Here is a 20,058-nt window from a genome sequence, read left to right as displayed (position 1 = left end):
AGGCTCAGATATGAAAAAAGAAAGAGTGACTGTGCATGATCACTCAGCAGGTCCCTCAACACTCCAGCAACCCTTTCTCAATGCATAACCCTGGAACAGCGATAACTGGATTCACAGCCTCACAGTTCATTCAATCTAAGTTTTGGGCTCCAGGATCTGTTTCTTCTGAAACATTCACTCAATAACATCGCCGACCTGAGTCTCGTCATTGCTTCCAAAACCAGCTAAAGATCGTGTCACGTTCAGCTCAGATGTTGGCAGGACACAGACAGGACGCCGGTAGAGAAGAAAAACCAAGAGACAGAGTTTGTTTCCCACATGAACTGAGGTGTTTTTACTGCGTGTCAGTCACACAAACGGCTTACATTAATACACAAAGCGCTCACTGCGAAGACAAAAAACATCCTCAGCGTCGGTGACCGAGTGAGTCAAAGAAGGGAGAGAGGGGGTCTCTGCATGATGGGACGCAGCCGTCGTCCACTCCCAGGTTGCGCTTTCAAGCATTAAAAGCACCCAGTTGATGCCTGGGTGGGTCAGTACAACACTCACAATGGGTGTAGATGTGATCGACAAAACTGTGGCAGGAGAGAGAGAGAACGACCCACTGACATGGGATCGCTGGAGACCTCTGTCACTCCAGCGACGCCACGTGGTTGTGTGATATATTAAAAAGGGACAGTTAGATTGTTCAGGAAGTCAACGCTCTACTGATTACTGCTAACATCAGTTTTCCCCTTTTTTTTATCCAGGTGTAACCTGGAATAAGATGCGAGTAGTACACATCCATAGAGATAGATGAGCCTTTTTTTAAAATGTCAGCATACAAGGTAAGCTGGTGACTATATATGAAGACAACAACTACAACTTTCACAGCACTGGCGTTGGTTAATTTTAAATACAGTACTCAAGCATGGTTAGATTGATAAAATAACGGAATAAAGAAAAGAAACAGAAACATAGTCAACTCCCCGCCCACAAAGTAAGCTACTGCACGCACGTCCCCTTCGTTCATTCCAGTGACATGGCCTTTTTTAAATTTACCAGGGAAATGAGCCGAGCAGCGCGTCACTTTGGATTCCCCTGGAGACCCATGCATCGTGTGGTATTTCATCACTCAAATATAGAAATCATGACTGAACGTGTTGAGATAGTGTTGTCTTCACATAGACTCAGGAAATGCTTCTTTTTTTTTTTGTTTTTTTGTTTTTTAAAGTCGGCCATTTCTCGTGCACATCCACCCTATTGCATGTTGACAGGTTTTGCAGGATACAGTGGCAATCGTGAAGGCAGGCAGGGGAGGGAAGAGGAGGAGGAGGAGGGGGGACACTGTGGGTGGTAGGTTAGGAGGAGGATCAGGGGTGAAGAGGTTTGTCAGGTATGTGTGTGCTGAAGAGGGGTCCGGGTTGTCAGCTCCTTGACGACAGCCTTTGAATCCGTGCAGACCTGAGTGGTGGTGCCTGAGTTAGTCTGTTTAATGTCCGTCCTCCCTCCCGCAGGCTTCGCTGCTCTGCAGAGACAAATTAAAAGTCTGTCAAGGTCACGCTGCTTCAAGGACTCCACAAAAAAAAAGAAAAAAAAAACTCTCCCAGCACATTAATGATTCACCTTTCTGCGGTGGAAAAAGAAAATTCGACTGAGACACCAGGCACTAGAGAGTTCTGGTCAGACTGAGCACCTTAATGGCTCTGTGCCCGTGTAGGTACCAAATCTGTGCGCTTACCTGCCGCCGTATGTGGCAGCTAGTTTTTTTTTTCAAATGTTTAAATGAGCCAGAGGAAATTCTGAAGTATATGTCTGTTCTTCGCCGTGGCCTGTGGAATGCGTCATGATTGGTTGACATATAAGGGTATATTGTTTTTTAATGCCACTGTCAACTAAGGAGTCCATTCTGATTTTGGTGCGATATCAAACAAAAGCAAGAGGCAGCACCATGAACTCAGTTGCATCTGCAAAATATATCACCTAAAAACACAGACTTGTTACAAACCAGATGCGTCCAATGAAATTGTCTTCTACGTCTCCACATTATCAAAAGTTGTTGCATGCTTGATTGTTGGACTAAAACGAGGAACTCCAGGAAAGCAGCAAGAATTTTCAAAATATTAAAATGACTTTTTCCTATGTGCAATTTACTCCCATCCAGAAGAACACTTTTTAGTGCCCTCCCACTTTGGGCTGGTTCCATAGAAAGCACCAAGGTACTGAGAGTCCAGAATGGCACAAGTCACAATATCAGACAAGTGTTGGTGTGAAAAGGCTGAGTAATGACCAACTCTCAGCATCGTACCGACAGTCATTTCATGAAAATCTTAGAAGAAAAAAAAAAAAAGACTCCATCTCCGGAGGAAAGAAGACGAGATGTTCTGGCCACTACACTACTCAATCACTCGATGTAAGCAGTGAAAATCTTTGTCAAGCCTTATTTTCAGTGCAAATATCTCATCCCATTTGATTTAAGATAAATTATGACAGTAAAAGTACCGTGAAATAACTTCAAAATCTGTCAATAGAGTCAAAAAAACAACGACATTTTTTAGATTGTCTTGTCTTAAAAGAAGTCCCTCCGTCCCTCTGAGTCACATAGAACTGAATGTAGGACATTTGGACTGAAAATAAGGCTTAACAAACTTGGTAAGATTTGGAGTTTTTACAGTTCATGAACTGCTCATCATGAAATTCATGACGCACTGCGCTGAATAAAAAACATCACTGACAACCTTCCTGTAGTAACTTTTTAACAGTGGATGACTGTTTTCCTGAAAGATGAAGTGTGTTTTTTGTAAACTTTAATGAGATATGCCTTAATACTAGCATTTCAAGTCTTACTTTTAATGTGAAACTACTCCACTTTATCTAATGTTTGATGACTGAAATAAAGAATTGTACAAGAGGCCCCTAAAAGCACTGGTGTCGGTGAGACGATGAAGAAAAACTGCATGGATGATGTGGTAAATACATGGGAGCATAATAATCAGCATAATTACACTGCACCTTGTGTCTCTACTCAATTTCAACTTGGTGCGCTCTTTGCATCCACCAAGCCAAGAGTGCATTTTCTTGACACCATCCATCCAAACATTACGAAGAGTAAAAAGGGAGGCAGAAATAAGCATTGTGTTCTGGTGCTTGTGTGGCCTTCATTGTTGTTGTATGTGGTCAACTGTGAGCTAACTTTGACGCAGATGTGGACACCACACCAGAAGACTTCTGGCTCTGGTCAGGGAACTTTGGATGTCAGTGCTAAGGAGAAAAAAAATGAAAAAAGACAGATCTTTCACCAAGGCATCCACATCAGAAAGTGAAAGTTTTGACCTTTCACTCTGACCCTTCCCCATCAATGATCCTCCTCTAATTATCAGTCTTCAGGTTCTGCAGCGAGGGGATGGTCTGATCCACACTAATAATAATAGCTGTGTTCCATTCACAAAGCAAGTGGGATTAAAACTTGGACAAAAGTAAAAAACTATTTCTTGCCGTTGGACCGCAACATTACCTGAATTTGCTCAAGTGAAACACTAGAGACCAAAACCTTGGTGGAGGTTGAACAGTTACATCGGTGTATCGCTGGATTGTTAGAAACAATCAGAAGTCCTGCTGACCACTGAGTGAAGTTTGGAGAGTCAACGTAGATATAATTGCGCAGGTGAAAGTGTAATTACAGCCATATTTCCACCACTAATGGTGATGTAATTACAGTGTTCAAATTAGAATGCTTGTCTTTCATCAGCTCCTCTCTGAGAGAGACCAGGGGCAGAGAGAAAGCAGCCCAAATGTGTTGTTCCCACGGCACACCTACTATGAAAATAGTCTACCAATACTGTACCGGACAGTGATTTCCTCTCTGGTTATGAGAAGTAAAGCCTAATATTCCTCTTCCTTCCTCGCCACAAAAGGAGACAAGAGGACAGCGGGATGTCTGCTTTCGTATGATGTCATCAAAAAGAAAAACAAGAGTTTTTACGTTGGGAGACATGCGTTGCGATTGAGCAAAGAGCAGTTCTTAAAAGGCTTGTGTGTGTGGGTCTTAACATCATCCGTGGTTAAGTTCAACTGAAATGGCTGGAACTATGTGAGAAGAGGTGATAATGCTTCCTGCCCTTTTGCACAGATTGCCCTGTCATGTGTCTCTACTCCACTACAGGCAAAGGTGTGATGTGTTGATGGAGATAATGGAGTTATTGCTAATAAATGACCACAAAAGAACAGGTTTCTTAGGAAAAAGAAACCATCAAGATGGAAATACGGACATTTTACTTCATTTATCTGTTTATACTTTCCAGGATAAATTTAAAGGTCAAAAGAGAATCATTGTTGGCCTTAAAATTGGCATTTTACTGCCTAACAGACAAATAGCAATGTAATTGATAAATAGAGGAGACAAAGCAGAAGTCAATGAGACAGGCACATGCTATTGGCAGGATCAACCAAGTAGCCTGCACAGAAACGAATCAAAGCCAAAATAAGGCAGACAATTTTGAGCGTGAATACCTCGAGTGCCAACACCACTGAGGACATACCATGAATACAAATGAGCATAAATAGCTGTGGCTAAACTGAACTACAATGATGGAAAGTTGAAAAGAACTTTGACTGAAAGCCAGCTGTGGTATCACTGTACTGAAGTTCAAAGGCAGCCATCGTGGAATATAACACGAGGTACGTTAGAGTGCAAACCCTGCAGAGGCTACAACCTAGCGAAGGTGCTTTCAAATCTTGGATGCTAGCGTATTTCAGCTACAAATGTAGGGCACTATGATTTCCGCGGTATTGCGGACGGAGTCGTGGAGTTGACTGATTAAAACAGAATATGCTGTTGAACACGGAAAATCGTGGAATTTCACATAATGTGGCTGTGGTCGTTTCTGTGAAGAAGAGGATTGTGTGTTTCGGAAATGCTACTCTGGAAGGCATTGCCAGCCCGCCGCACCAAGATTCCAGTTTAGTATCGATGTGGTCCTCTGCACAACGCCAGCGTCATTATCAGTGTCAGACGCTCACAGGAGCAGATGCTCATGCAGCGTTCTGAGTCACAACCGCAGTGACAGGTGCTTGTTGCAGATGTTTCGAAAAACAATTATTTGGAAGTGGATAACTGTGACAGCAGTGAATAAACCAAGTGCTTCTCGCGTCACTGAAACAAGCACCCCAGACTGACTGCAGAAAGAGGATAGAAGTTTTATCATAAAAAGGGGTAACTGCTTCTCTAAAGGATCTCAGGAAAAATGACCTGAGCTGTGAAATTACAGCTGACTACATCAGAACCACCTGATGATGATCGGTGATGAGCCACTCGAGCCTGCACAGGAGGAGTCTTTATTTCAGTGTATGTGTCATGTGATCAGGGAAACTAGTAAAAGAGTGGAAAAAGTCGATGGAAAGACTAGTCTTCCATTTTAAATAAGTTACCTTGGATGGAGTCTGAAATGCTTGACTGCTGCTAAGGTATTGTATGACCAGGTGAAAATAGACTTCCATTTGATCTGTATAAATGTTTGCTGTTTACAATGAGAAAACACTACATTTGGCACGGAAATATGCAACAAGAGTAACAAAAACTGAAACTACCACAAATCAAGACTGAATTCCCCAAATATGACAGGAAAAAACGGAATTAGGGAAAAGAACAAAACAGATTTTATAGCGCCCTGAATATGTTGTCAGTTCGCAACTGAGTGTGAATGAAGTTGGACTGAAATCCACACTGAGGCAGCTACTGTTCGCCAGACTTCAGTGAGATATCTAATCGTTAAAATGGATGACACAGAATCTTCATTTCACATAAGAGGGCAATTAGCACTTTTTGATAAGCCGTGCACTCATGTGTGCAGAGCAGCAGCAGTGGATTGTGCAAACACAATGACAACCTAACAGAACATGATGGAGTGCCAGTCTCTGTGTGATGCTCATACCTTGATGGGGCCATCTACCGGGTCCAGGCCCTGCTCCGACAGCTGTTTCAAGGCACTTAGAGCAGCCTGAGAAGAGAGACAAGAACAGATGGTGGAGTGAGGGAGTGAAGCAGGCAGGGGAGGAAAAGATTGACCGAGTGGGAGGAGAATGAGTGTCACCCTTCAGCTGCTTTTCAAATAACACTTACTCTGGGAAACACGATGCCAGCAGGACACTTTCCCTTCAATTTCTGTTGTCTTTGGCTGCTCTCTGCTGACTGTTTGTCTAAGTGGTACCGGGCCAGCAACTGATGTTCGAGCGTCTGTACATTTTCCTTCAACATAAGCGACATCCACACTGTTGACCGGCCGCGCTTGGACAACCAGCTGCAGGAGTCGGCGTGCTAAATTACTACGCCTAGCTTATGGAGATATACATCTCACAGACTTGCACTATTCAGGGAATACTTATTTCCAATTGCCGATAATCGCAACCAGACACGCAGCAATCGGCCGTCACAGAAATTCCGCATCATCTGCATTTTCACACACTTTTCTTTGACAAATTTTACAGTGTAGCATAAATAATTGTTTCCTTATGCCAAAAATAATATGACGCAATTTCCTCACTTCTCATATCTTGCCGGTGTGTGCCAGCAGCAGTAATGTAATAAATGAAATATGTGAACAGTTGGGAGGTTTTATGAGCACACATTCGAGGGTAAGAATTTGAGGTCTTCGTCATTAGAAGGAACAGAATGAGCTCGATAATGGAGGCTTTGGAAACTAGTCTGAGCTGACAAGCCCACTATGCGGTCATTAGTCTGTCTCATGATTGTCCACCATATGTATTAAAATCCTTAATGTGCACTGAAAGGACTCTACTCTGCATTCCAAAAAAAGAAAATTGAACTAAACAGCTGTCAATCACCAGGCTTTTAATAGATTGACGACAGAAACCCAATTACTACCACGGTGTGACTGTCTCCATTGTTTCCAGGCTTTTTATGGCTAATAATTTATAATAATTTGATGACATATTCATGACTCAACTGGCATGATGACGCATGAAACAAACAAGCAACAGATCATTTCATTATCACAAGGTTGTTGACAGTGAAATCATTGTTTGTACTGTTGCAAAGTGGGAAGAAGAAAATCAAAACAAAAAACTAAAATGTTGTCTCTGTACTTCAGTTACCATGATTCTTTATTAATCCTAGGGAGAATGAGTCAAATTTGGATGATTTCAGATGAAAGAACTTTCACAGACTCTTGAAATTTGGACAGAACGTTTGTTCGGTGGCTGCGGTGGAACTCTGATATTCCAAGATGGTGCAGGTAGTGTCCCTACATGAGGCCACAGTTTAGCCATCAAGGTGCTGAAAGGCAAAAATGTCATGTCCTTTAAGGGAAGCGGGGTCTGAGGGCGTTAATACAGAAGCTGTTGAATCACCAATGGTGTTGAGTAATAGCTCAGTTTAGATAACCGCTGTCAAGCACTGGTCAATACAGGGAAGGAGAATAGTAGATGTTACGCTGAAAACCGCAGAGCAAATGCAATTACTATAGTTCAACCGTCACTTCAAAGCAAGTACTTTAACCAGACACATTTAGAATAAGTGACAGACTAATGTGGGTTTTAAAGGCACCATTTAGGGGATGGAACATTGCAATCCAGCAATACAACACTGTGTCGTCATTAAAGTCATACACTTGTCCAACATTAAGGCACATTCATGGTTTTTCAGCTTCATCTACAACATGATAGTGAGACACTTTAATTGCTGTTCAATGAAGAATTGAGGGAGTTAAGTGGATAGAAATAAAAACGCGCACATTAAGCGTTCAAGTTAAAGCAGGACACTATTCAAACGCGCTGCAGACCAATACTTAAAATCATATTGCAATGTCAGCTGGCTATAACTGTCTCTTTAATGGTAACCTTTGTTTTGGTCATTTTACACTTATTATTAGGAAACAATGTGAAGTGATAAGTGGATATTTACAGATAAATATATTGCACATTACATTTTTCATGTAAGAAAATGCTGATCTGAAATTTTTGCCTCACTACAAGCATGATGTTTTTCATGAACAAAGTGTGTAGGCAGTCACTTACTGGTGCTGTGATGCTGTTTATTTATTTCCTTCTCCCAACTATTCTTAAAGATGGAGAAGGTTAGCGTTAGCATACAACACCTATATGGTTCTCCTAATGTTCCAGGACATCACTGTGATTTGTACTGTTTATTGCGAAAAAGATGAACGCAATGATAAATGAAATTCTAACAACAAGACACTATTATGGTGTCGAATATAAAAAACAATAATATTATACAGAGGTCAGAGTCACAAGTCATCCAAGACCACTGGTCAGTATAACAGCATAAAAACATTTAGGAAACATATTTGTATATGGTTGTGTAGACTTTTAACTTTAAAATCTGGTGATTGATGAATCTAAACATATTTTGCAGGGCAATGAAAAGCCAACCGATATCGTCTCAAGTCTAAACAAGACCATTTGAACGCATCAGGTTTCTTGTCTGCATTCACCCACCACAAGACTTGGAGCAATAATAAACATAAATCCCAAAGACTCTCAAGGGACCTCATAGATCACGAGCGCTCACAATGACAAGAGGCCTTCCACAGGTTCTCAGGTTGAAGACGCAAATAAGATAAGACCGTTCAGACCCGATTCATCAAGGTGACACGGAGCGATCAGAAACTTGGCTCGCGGATGAGCAATAAATTGCAATCATCATCCTCATAATGACTTCCTATTTGTTGTATTTATTCAATCAGTGTTGGGATAATTCTCTCCCTGAGTAAATAACAGACTCCCATCTGTTGAAGGAGGGATGTGACTGCTGATAAACAGCCATAAATCAGACAGACTTTGACAGTGGCCGCTGCTGATATACGACAGGCAGGCTGAAGAACTGAAGCAGCCAATCTCTGACTCAGCCAGACACCAGAGGCCGGGGAAATACTGCACCTATCAGCGGGAAAGGCAGGCAGTGAAAACATTATTTTTCTAACCAGATAAGTGGGCCGTCGTCAGAAGCCGCCTCTGCATTGATGCAGCAACACCAGAAGAGTGTGTTTAGTCTGAAGCTGTGACAAGCAAAGTGCTGGTGTTCCATCTATGTCGCAGAATGAAGTGGATGGGGATGAGTCAGAGGATGACATGATAGGATGTTGTCTCGTTCAGAAGGTCTTTAATGTGTGTGTGTGTGTGTGTGTGTGTGCTACAATAAAGACAACCCATCATACTAGACACGTACTGGACAACCCTATCCATGTTGTCAGTGTCAAAACATACATGTTAACATCCTTCAAGAACGACACCGTTTCACACAAAAAAGATACACCGGTTATACAACTTGAAGAGCAAACTTACATTCACTTTCCCATTTGTTATTACATCACCTTCCCTCTAAATCAATAGTTCTCTCCATGAACTTTGTGCCTTGACATTAACTAAACTCCCATTGTAGCAACACAGTATGTAGCAAATACTGCAACACAGTGATATTCAGAAGGAAGACTGCGTCTTCACTGGTCACAACATTTCAAAACATTCCAGTTCTTCATCAACACTAACATTAAATTATGAGTTATTAAGTTCTCTAAACCACTTGTGGTGGACGATATTGTGTTCCTATACACAACAGAAGCTGAGAGACTCACTAGATGAAACAACTCGGAACTCATCACCAGCTGCAGTGATGGTCATTCATTTCTTGTTCAGGTTAGTTCAAAGGCCTGACTGCGGTCATTTAGTGGCACGGTATCTGAAGACAATCTGTGTACATGGCTGAGCTCCTGATGTGGACTGACAAGGCTGGCTCATTTTTCTGGGCCTGCTGGGCCCTTAATGGTTTCACCAACAGAGGTTTTGCTTCCATCAACGCCATGGCCAGACAAAGAGCCAGTTTCCCAAGAGTTGGTGGCAGAAACCTGAAGAAGCTGATGGATTAGTGGATCACAACCACCATGACAAATCAAGCCCTACTGACAGCTCAAGCTGCCGGACTGCTGAGCTCTGGTGAAGACATTTTGGTGGGAATTGGAGCCATCCAGACAATAAAAGATGTATTGGAAGAACAAAGCAGGGTTAGGTCTTGACAAGAAACAAATCACAGAGAAAAATAAATAAGATGTGGAGAAAGTAGGTGAAGAATTGTTGAGATTTCAAGCCACAGTTGGCCATCTGGACCTTTGGCAGCCATCAAAGACAACAAGGTCATCAAGAGAAAAGACCACCAGCATTTTTCTTGCCATGTTTTTCCCAGGATAAGAGCATCTCAGTGTAAGCATATTCAGCCTCAACTAATCCGATCCAGCGTCAGCACTTTGATCTGTGCAGACAGAAGCTACCTGTTTAAACACAATCGCTGTCTTGTGAAGGGCTGACGTATTAAACCCACCAGAGTCAGATTGAAGAAGATATTTGAATTAAAGCAGAGTCTTGTTGGTCTTTACAAGCTTAATCCAGCTATTTCAGCAGACAGATGCTATCACACATTGATTCAATATAAAAAGTCAGGAGTTCTGGGAGCTGTTGTTGCTTGTTAAATTGTGTTCTAAAATGGATTAAAGCAGTCGGCAACTGCAAATTAGCTCACACATATACATAAAGTGAAATTTGGAAATACTGTTTAGTGATGGAAAATACACTTTTAAAGCTCAAAGAGTTACATTTTATCTTAACTACGAAGGCACAATCTTGTGTGAATCACTAAAATTTACCATGACAATTTACCATTCGTCGTGGTTTTTGGGATCTAATTTGAACATCCCATTCATGATGAGCCTTAAACACATTAGGTACTACAAACCTAAAAGCCAAAAGCCTTATAGCTCATAACAAAAGGTTACGTACCACTCTGTGTAAAAACTCCCAAGAATTAAATATATTGTATGACCAATTGTGGATCAGTTAATGTAACTTTTATACAAGCCTCATGAAAAGACTCCATTGGTGTGATAGCTGTGTTATGACAATTTAAACTGAAATAAATCACAAATCTGTATCAGAAACTTCACCACAACATGATTGACCACAGCCTTACATTGTGGATGATTCCAAGATTCCATCTTACAAGTCCCATATTTACTTCAAAGTGACATGAGTTTAAGCTTGCGTCAGCTGTGGATGTGCTGGTCAAAGGTTTGCAGCGTAGTGCGTTTTCAAAATTACACGGCCTGGGTGTGGCTACCGATGTCCGCCAAGCTTTTATAAAAAATACAGTCATCATAGTTGACCCTTGCTTTTAAATTAAAATGCATTTTTAACTTGTGAGACAGCTAAAGTCATCCCTTATCTTGATTGCTCCTACACAGGAAATCCTTGTTTGACTTGCTATATTCTGATTTTAATGTGCTGCGTGCGTGGAAGGCCTGTAACCAAAACTTACTTTGGCTCAACTATAAAGTGACCAATCATTCTGCTGAAAAATAGGATAACATGGAACATAAGCAGGATCAGTTCTAATGAGGATGATCTAAGGGAGGGCCACTAGACTAAACAATGACCCGAGTGGATTTCAAACAGGGTGTTTTATAGGCAGCAGGCAGGAGCTGGGAAGTTGGAAAATGAGTGTCTTGTTGTCAGGGCTGGATATATTGTTCTGCAGAGGGCTTGTTCTGTTTTCAAAAGGCCACATAAAACCTTGACAGTGCTCCCTCTTTTGCGCTCACTCCCAGAATCACAAAGAAACATGAGATACCAGAGAGGAGAAAATCCCCGTCATCTTTCCTTCTGTGTTAACCCTCTTGGCACCCCCATGCCAGCATATCACATCACTCCTATGCTCTTTAGATGCTTTTAAATGTTATCTTTTGTGGATTTTTTTTTTCCGTTGTATCATATACTCTCTAGCTTCCTCTCATCTACCGTCTTTCATATCCTGTAAATTCTTTTCCTTCGCCTCTATCCACATCAAAACCTTGGACTGGGATAACAGGCACATTCCCGCACAGCTCAAGAAGAACACCTGCGCAGGCATAAGTGCTGGCAGTGTATGCATCAATCTGTTAATGTGGTGCAATATGTACGAAAATGTATTCAGAGCTTCTCTCCAAATCTATTCCTCACTCTGTCTCCAGATTTCACATCCTCTTCTACATCAGAGGCATTGATAAAAGAGGCAGTGTGTGCCTGGCAATGGCATAGCTCTAGCCTGACATGACGTTAATTCCTCTGAAGTAGCCTTTCATATCTGCCGCCTCACTTCTTGTGCAACAGTGGATTAACTGTGGTTGCAGAGCGCTTCAACTATCTCCTCAATGAGCACACATCCTTGATTCACGTGTGCAGCTCACATATATGTGCATATGCTGCCACTCACAAGTTGGTGATCAGAAAGTGTTCTGTGTGTATAATTGGCAGGAGATGAGTGCTGACGTATTGCTAAGTGTAACGTCCATGACGCTCCCCGGGGGACCAAGCCTTCTCTGACATGGGAAGCCATAAATAAGGGCCCGGGGCGCAGCGCCATGTTATGCGTCATTTGGGCCGGAGAGGCCTGCTTTATCCCCTCCTATCACTGCACTGCCGAGCATGGCACCTCCTAGGGCGTAATTCAAAACATATGGGCAAAGGCCGAGGGGCAGAAGCACCTCAGCATACCAAAGTCCAGTGGTGTCAGCAGAGCATCTCAGAGGAAACACAGATCCAGCTGCAGACAGCTGCTTAGATAACACACAAATATGAGACATTGCGAAAAAAAAAAAAGTTGCTAAACTGAAAGTCGGCATACTTTTATATTCAAAGATCCAATAGAAATGTTTTTCCTTTTTGTTATTTTTTAAATCAGATATCTGCCTCCAGAATAAGGGAGTAAATGCTCCAGGACCAACCCTCCTCTCAGCAGACACGCTTGGAAATCTTAGAACTAAGTGACCTTTCTACATGTTTGTTGAGACAACCATGACGGAATCCTTCCACCAAGGACACCGAGTCTCTCTGACATGACTAAAGCAAGTCACATGAGCATTAAGAAGATTTCTTTTATCATTTGTACCCTGATTTGGTTTTCCAGATCATGATTGTAAATTCAACTTCATCATCACAATCAGATGAACATTAAAGAAGAACAAAAACATAAATTATTACCACCACAATGCAGCTATTGCCCATCGATTAGTCTTGAAAGGCGTACAAATGCATACAATTACACCAACGGACGAGGGATGGAGTTACACTAAAGGCACAACATACCAGTTAGTACTCTGTATACTTGCATCACATTCATATCTGTTTTTTAAACTTCCACGCTGCTGTAAAAAGTTTTGTCAGCCTTTGTTGTGCTCCAAAGACAACAAGTATTGCTATGAGTCATCCACCTATCTGGCGGTAACTTTCACAGTGAATGTGACTGTGTAAGAAAGGTGTGGTCCAGAAGTCTGTTGTTCTCTTCCTGCATTAGTGGCACCTGTTGACATGAAACTGAATGATGAGGAACCACAGACTGAACTAGGTCTTTTTTGAATGGAGCATCTAATGTTAAAGAGCTGACCACCGATCGCAAAACAAAACGAACTAATCACAGTACTTCGTGTAAGTGAAGACATCTATCCCCAAAAATGACTTGGTTGATAGCCTTTTCCTTGACCTTAGAACACTATGTGAAATGAGTGTGACATAATCAAAGGGCGAGGAAGCATCCACCCACAGAGAGAAAGTTGAAGTATAAATAACAGTTTCATCAGAAACCACTGATTTAAAAAAAAAAAAATCAACCACTAGATATCGTGCAAGACATGAAATCACTAGTGAGTCAGAGGTATGAGCACAATACTACGTCACCCTGATGATAATGAAATAGAGTCTAGAAACATTAGATTTCATTTATTACTCATGCGTCTTATGTTCAGAAATGAGGAACACCAACATTCCTAAGAATAGAAAGCATCCAGCAGCTGAAAAGACATGACGATTCACTAGAGCAGGGGAGGAAATGACTCACGGTGAGACACTGACCAACAAAGTCATCCGGTTTTTCCAGAGATTTCACCTGAGATGGTAAAGCTTTTCATGCCACAGGGAGATTCTCCTTTAATCGTGCTTAAACAGCCCCCCGGGGGGTGCGGGACAAATGAGTGTGGGAAGAAAGGCCAGCCTTCAGACACTCGTCTGTTTATTAGCCAGGCGATACTGATCAGTCCCTTGGGCTGTCTAACTTCTCCTTAAGTGATTTCTTTTTCATACCTTCACATCTGTGTCCAAGATAATGATTACACGTTTTCACAATCCCCATTTTTGGCCAACTGTAACTGCTGAACTAAAAGAATGATTTCGCTTTTTTTTGTGATAAGTGGTTGACTTTGTGATGAAGTGTAAAGCCTCGTACAATTGATTAGTTGTTCACTGCGCGCCTGGGAAACAAAACAAAGCTGAGTCGCCAGGGTTGTGTAACCCGAAGCGTTCGCATTGAGAACGGGAAATAAGGGAGACATCTTCATCAGGGAGACTTTAATCCACAGAACAAATCCAACTAAATACTGTCTTAGTGATAACCACAGCGCCCAAGTGACTCCGGCTATCAATGTCATCTTGAGGTCTGAAGTGGTGAGCCAAGACACACAACTGTCGCAACACCAAAGACAGCAGGTACACTGAAACAGGACTGTGATTCAAAGAACTACTAGAGACTTTTTTTAATAGTAAACTACCCATCCAGTACAACTGGGCTTAAAACCCGTCAGACACAAGAACTCACAAATGAGGATTTTGTTTCAAGTCCAAAACAGCAATTAAGATATACTTGTGTGGGAGAACAAGAATTAAAATGTGAAAAGACAACTGTCAGATTCAGGTCTCACGCTATTCATCCATGTCTTCTTGTATTATAAATAACCATTTTTTTAATTCTGGGAAGAGAGACAACAATTGTGCGCAAGCATCGTTATCAGCCAACAATTGCCTCAGAGTTCAGTTGTAGACAGGCCAAAATCATGTTCTTAATAAACATTGTGTGATCAAATTAGGGGAACATCTCTGGCAACACCTACGTTCTGAGACTAACCAATTTAAAAATAGTACATCCAAAAAAAATTGGAGGAAACAGATGAGGAAAGAAAGTAACGCAGGGATGTAACGTCGCAATGGGTTGAGCTCGCGGTGAAGGAAGTGTCTTGAACGTAGGAACACCAGCTGTGTCCAATAATTCCTGACAATTACCATCAGAAATATTCCTCCTGTCACATTTAATAGAGTGTTTGGTGTGCGTCTAGAAAGGAATAATATCCAGTAACCTGAGAGGACGCACAGTCACAGAGCTTTTAAAACCTTCTGTCTTTTTGATCACTTGGAACAAACACGTGGGGCATCCAGTAAAATATGGTGCTCTGTGTTCTAATTTGTTTTGGATCTAAAAAGATCTCGCTGAGATTGCCTCAAACCTCACGGTGTGACTGGAGCCAACTGAACCCATTGTGCCCAGGGGAGCCCCTCAAGTGTTATGAAAACCCTACCACGTTTCCATGACGACTGGCAATGTGTACTACAGGGACAGATTATGTCTTAAGCATGTTTACTAAAAACAATAAATTCCAGCGCGCTTATATCAAGAGGCATGCCTTGCTGGAACAAACTTCTCTCACCAGGATTGGGTCCGTGAAAGAGTCCAGGGGCCACACTAACTAGCCATAGATGGTAATTCAAACTGAGAAACACATGTCTTTCTTTAAATGTTACTACCACACCATTAAGCTGGTTTGAAGAAAGCAGAGCTGTCACACAACCTTCATAAACAATTGAAAGAAACCTCCAGAGGAACAAAGCGCATGCTTATGTGATGAGCAAAAACAGACTGACGTGAGCATGGAGGGCCCTTAATTACGAACAACAACAGCATGACATGATTTCCTTTCATTCTAGATACAAACCCACCTAGTAGTTGGCGACTAAAAAAAAGATGTGATTATTCTTCAGTTCAAGTATTTACCATCGATGAAAACAGTCAGGAAAAATTCCTGCTCGGCCAACGGTGAAGGCCGTAACTTGAGTAACTTGATATTTAATGGGTGAAGAGCAGCTATACTTTTGTGTAGCTGGCATTATCTGAATGTCGCCCGGGAGTAAACATCTCCTCAGTAAACTTTGATTATCTGAATTGTTTGAACATTGATCATGCTTTCATGAATAGTCGGGCTATAGCACTTGCTTGAATGGGTTTCTGGGTCCCTTTGGAACAGTTGTTTCTTGTTTCAGTGCCCAATTTCTAGAACACTGTCACCTTTGTGATTCAACTGTTAATAGTTGAGAAGTTGAACTCTGGTAACAGGTAGCTAGAAGATGTTCAGAGACAGTAACTGGGGCAAATGACCAACTTGTTTTAAGGAGGTCCAGAATCAGCACATCGAAGCGGTGGTTCAACACCGTCAGCTTTCTGGAGCTGTCGAAATAGAGAAAATATATAATAACAAAAATATGGAGAATTTTATTTTATTTAATGAAGATGCCATTTATATTTATACACCATGTGTAATGTCATTACATCACGTTGTAAAAATGATAAAACAGGCATTTCTCTGGGAAATCATACACTTGTGATGCTGCACAGACCTGAAGGCTATTAAGCTGAACTTCTCCATCAAGGAAAGTGACACCTGAACTGCAATTGTCTCAAGGAGTCAGCCTTTGCTGTGAACAAAAAACTTGGGCTCAAATCAGGGCACCGAATTCGAGCGCTACCAAGAGGCCAACGGTGCGGAAGCAAACGACGGCGAACCTCAATCAATGAAAACAACGAAATCAATGTCCATCGTTTTGGACAAGCAGCCGAGTATTTGTGGTGGAAGGAGGTTTCAGTAGCTAATAGTGCACCTGGACCCCTGGTACTCATTCCCTGGACATGTAGTCGACGAAATGGCACATCAGGCAACTTTCTGGTATTCACAAAAAGTGAAGTTTATATTGGAGGTTAGATCTGGTCATTGTTCACTGAAAAGGTAAGTTATTTATCTTTTATTAAGTACATTGTATTTAGGTGGTTTGGTAGGTTCGCACAATGTATTTAAAAAAGTGACTTTCGTGAGTCATTTACCTGTGAATAAAATACAATAGACAAAAAATAAATCGGTATCGGCCTGTTGGGACTTACAAAACGGCAACTGGTATTGGGTTTGTTTACTCCCCAAAGACATTGATGTAGACCTCAGGACCAGTGCAGCATAATGCAGATCACTCAATTACATGGCTTAATAGCGCTAATAACCACATTATCCAGGTAGAAAGGAATAGACTTTGTCACTGACATTTTGTCAACAAAATTGAGGAAGTATAGTCCTATGGGGAGAAATATCACTTTCTCTTAGCTGTTTAAATGTAGCTTAATAGTCTGACTACGAGGAGCTTTTCAGTTTCCTGGTTTGTCATGTAACCTTTGATGAAGTAATTTTTCCAACAGAATTCCAGGGAAAAGTCTCAAATGTCATTTTTGCAAGTTAATGTGGATGTGCAAGTGCGTACTTAATCCTTTGTGGTCACTTTTACAAGCCACCTCGCACGTTTTACAACATGGCCAACAGACAGTAAACACCCGCTAAGCGCTGCGCTTAAACGCGTGATTAAGACACAGCTAATTAGACTGCGGCCTGTAAAACTGTGAGAAGAACCATAAAAAAAGGGAGTAGGCACAGCCTGAGAAACAGAGATGAGGCACAGTCAGGAGATGTTTAGGAAACCGCAGGCCACTGACAAATGATCAAGCTTCGGTTTCTCATTTCTGTTGCCTGCCTCCCATGAAAATGTAAATAGCAGACTTTCTACGGTAAAAAAAAAAAAAACCAAATACCCCCACCCCCTGTGCCATCATCCATCCATGCCACCATTCTTCTCACTGTCCTCCTATGCAGTGGTTGGTCTCATGAAAACAGAGGTCAGGCTACTAATGGAGGACCTCGTGGCCTGTGAGCCTCTGGAAGCAACACCCACACTCGCTGCCCTCTTATAAATCAAGTAGGCTTCATTGAGAGTGGTGGAGTCCTCAGATGTCGCAGCCATTTCTCAATTCCAAGTCTTCTTTAAGTCTTCTTCTTGCCTTGTGTGCAAATCTCTTAAGCAAATGTACATCAGTTGGGTTATTGACTATTGTGCCTTAAGAGATCAATATCAAAGTAGTACCTCTCATTAAAAGTGTATCAAAACGTTAAGAATGTTTATGAATGGATTCACAAGGAAGCTTAAGCCTCACATACCAGACTTTTAATCTTGTGATGCGCATCTTCTGACGACAGACCCACAATAACATCAACTGCTGGGGTGCAATCTTGTAGTAAATAGAATTCCAATTATTAATGTTATTAATACTCTTTTTTCTCCAAAAAAACATAACATTAACACAACTACAGGCACAAGAGGAGATTAAAATATTACAATTAGTACATGCAGTTGTATGCATCCTCACACACACACTGCTTCACTTTAACGGTCAGCCTGTGTGACACCTCTGTCGTAAGTGGCGTTAACTCCTGTTGTGGCTGTTGTTTTGAGCGTTACAAAATGTCTGCTGAGAATGTGTTAACATCCAGATGAGAGAAAGGTGGTGGGGAAGCAGGCCAGGGTGGAAGGGGAGGAGGGACGGGGGACGTCTCAGACAGACAGAAAAACATTCCCCAGTCGTTACGCTCATCTCCATAACTCAGTACACAGAGCCACAAGGGCCTGATCCTGACATGGGACATTAATGACCTGACTCCCATGGCTAGGAGCAATGCTACCTACTGTTGAACAAGGAGGGTCACTTGGTGCAAGATTCATGACTGAACACTATTATTTGTCTGGTACCCAAGGGCTTAAATATTACGGAGAAAGAGAAAAAAAACGTTGTTGGGATGCAATTTCAACACATGCTTTAGGAGAATCAAAGACAACTACTGGATACAAATACAAGCAAAGTTTCTGGTAGATCTTATTTCATTGAGTCAGGGAAACAACACAAGGCATAATAGTGTGGCTGGTTCTTCACCAATCCAGATGTATCCATGACATAATTATGCTCAAACATACACTTAAAACGAAACACTAGGTAGTGATTCACAACAACGCCACAAGACATATTAGTTTACTTGAATTAAAATGTGTCAGAGGTTTCAATTTACACACATCTCAGGTTGTGATGGGAGAGAATCACATGAAAAATACAAACTGAAGTGGATAATTCACGACTGTATATGCTCCAGATAGAAACATGTTTTGGGGAAATACATTCAGAAAATCACTTAAAATGAATAAAAGACATAGGTAAATTTAATATCGGAATAATTTAAAAAACTAATTAGAAAGTAGTCTGGGAAAGGGTGTAGTTTCGCCCAATGAAAATAATACACATGGCAGTTTTCATGAGTAATTGGTGTAGAGAAAAAGGATGTAAATTGCACACGACCAGGCAGATTCCCATCAATATTACCCGCCAAGCCCCTTCATTTTCACTGCTTTCACTTCTAATAAATGGTCGGTGAACAGTGACAAAACATCACATGATCAGTTTTTAGTTAGACTTGTTTAAGTTATTTTTAACAACTGGAAAAAGGGGAAATGTTAACCTTTGCAACGGGAAGAAAAAAGAGACTGTGAAGGTGTCTTTTCAAAGGTGAGGCACATCACACATTGTCAGAGGAGAGAGCAGTGAGGGACAATAAATTGCCTTATCTCAGGGACCTTTTCAGCAAGTCCAACTATCACTCAGTATCAAATGACATTAAGTTAACGAACCACAGACGCCACAAAGAGGTAGGTAGCAGATTATTTGACTGCCTTGCATATGCTTCCCATCGGGGTGTGAAGTGTGATTGGTTTAGAGGCCAGAACACATTTGGGTGTGTTGCAAGTCACACGTAGCATAATGAGAGTGAAGACACAGGGCCACGGCTCAAACATCTTGCTCTTCTTAGCATAGAGGTGATAATTAATGTAACACCTTTGTTGTGTAAAACTAGCACTCTGTACTGAAACAACAAGGAAGGGAAACATTGACTGTAATCACTTGTAAATGTGAGCATGTTTTGTAAACTCATCCACACATTTCAATTTTTAACTATGTGGAAGTTTAGCTGAAATGTATTTTTGGCACTAAAATAAAATTAAATGCTGTATCAGCACACATACAATTCACTTTTGGGAATTGTGATTATTCATTCTTTCACACTTGGT

The 20,058-nt window shown here is 41.4% G+C and overlaps 1 protein-coding gene across 2 annotated transcripts in view; it reads right to left on the bottom strand.

Annotated features, from left to right (window-relative positions):
- Positions 1-306: 306 nt before the first annotated feature.
- stau2 (staufen double-stranded RNA binding protein 2) overlaps positions 307-20,058 on the bottom strand; it is a 72,367-nt gene continuing 52,615 nt past the window's right edge. For both annotated transcript variants that reach the window (XR_008414149.1, XM_053859267.1), the window contains 2 exons: positions 5,910-5,975; positions 307-1,507 (listed from right to left, as the gene is read on the bottom strand). Coding sequence is in view for 1 of the 2 variants with exons in the window: in XM_053859267.1 (XP_053715242.1) it covers positions 1,472-1,507; positions 5,910-5,975 (102 nt within the window). In the remaining variant the exon portion in view is untranslated. The remainder of the gene's footprint in view (positions 1,508-5,909; positions 5,976-20,058) is intronic.

This window comes from Synchiropus splendidus, chromosome 3, assembly GCF_027744825.2.
Source record: "Synchiropus splendidus isolate RoL2022-P1 chromosome 3, RoL_Sspl_1.0, whole genome shotgun sequence".
Lineage (NCBI taxonomy): Eukaryota > Metazoa > Chordata > Actinopteri > Syngnathiformes > Callionymidae > Synchiropus > Synchiropus splendidus.
Note: the sequence above shows the minus strand (reverse complement) of the source record. Positions and strands in the feature narration are given on the sequence as shown.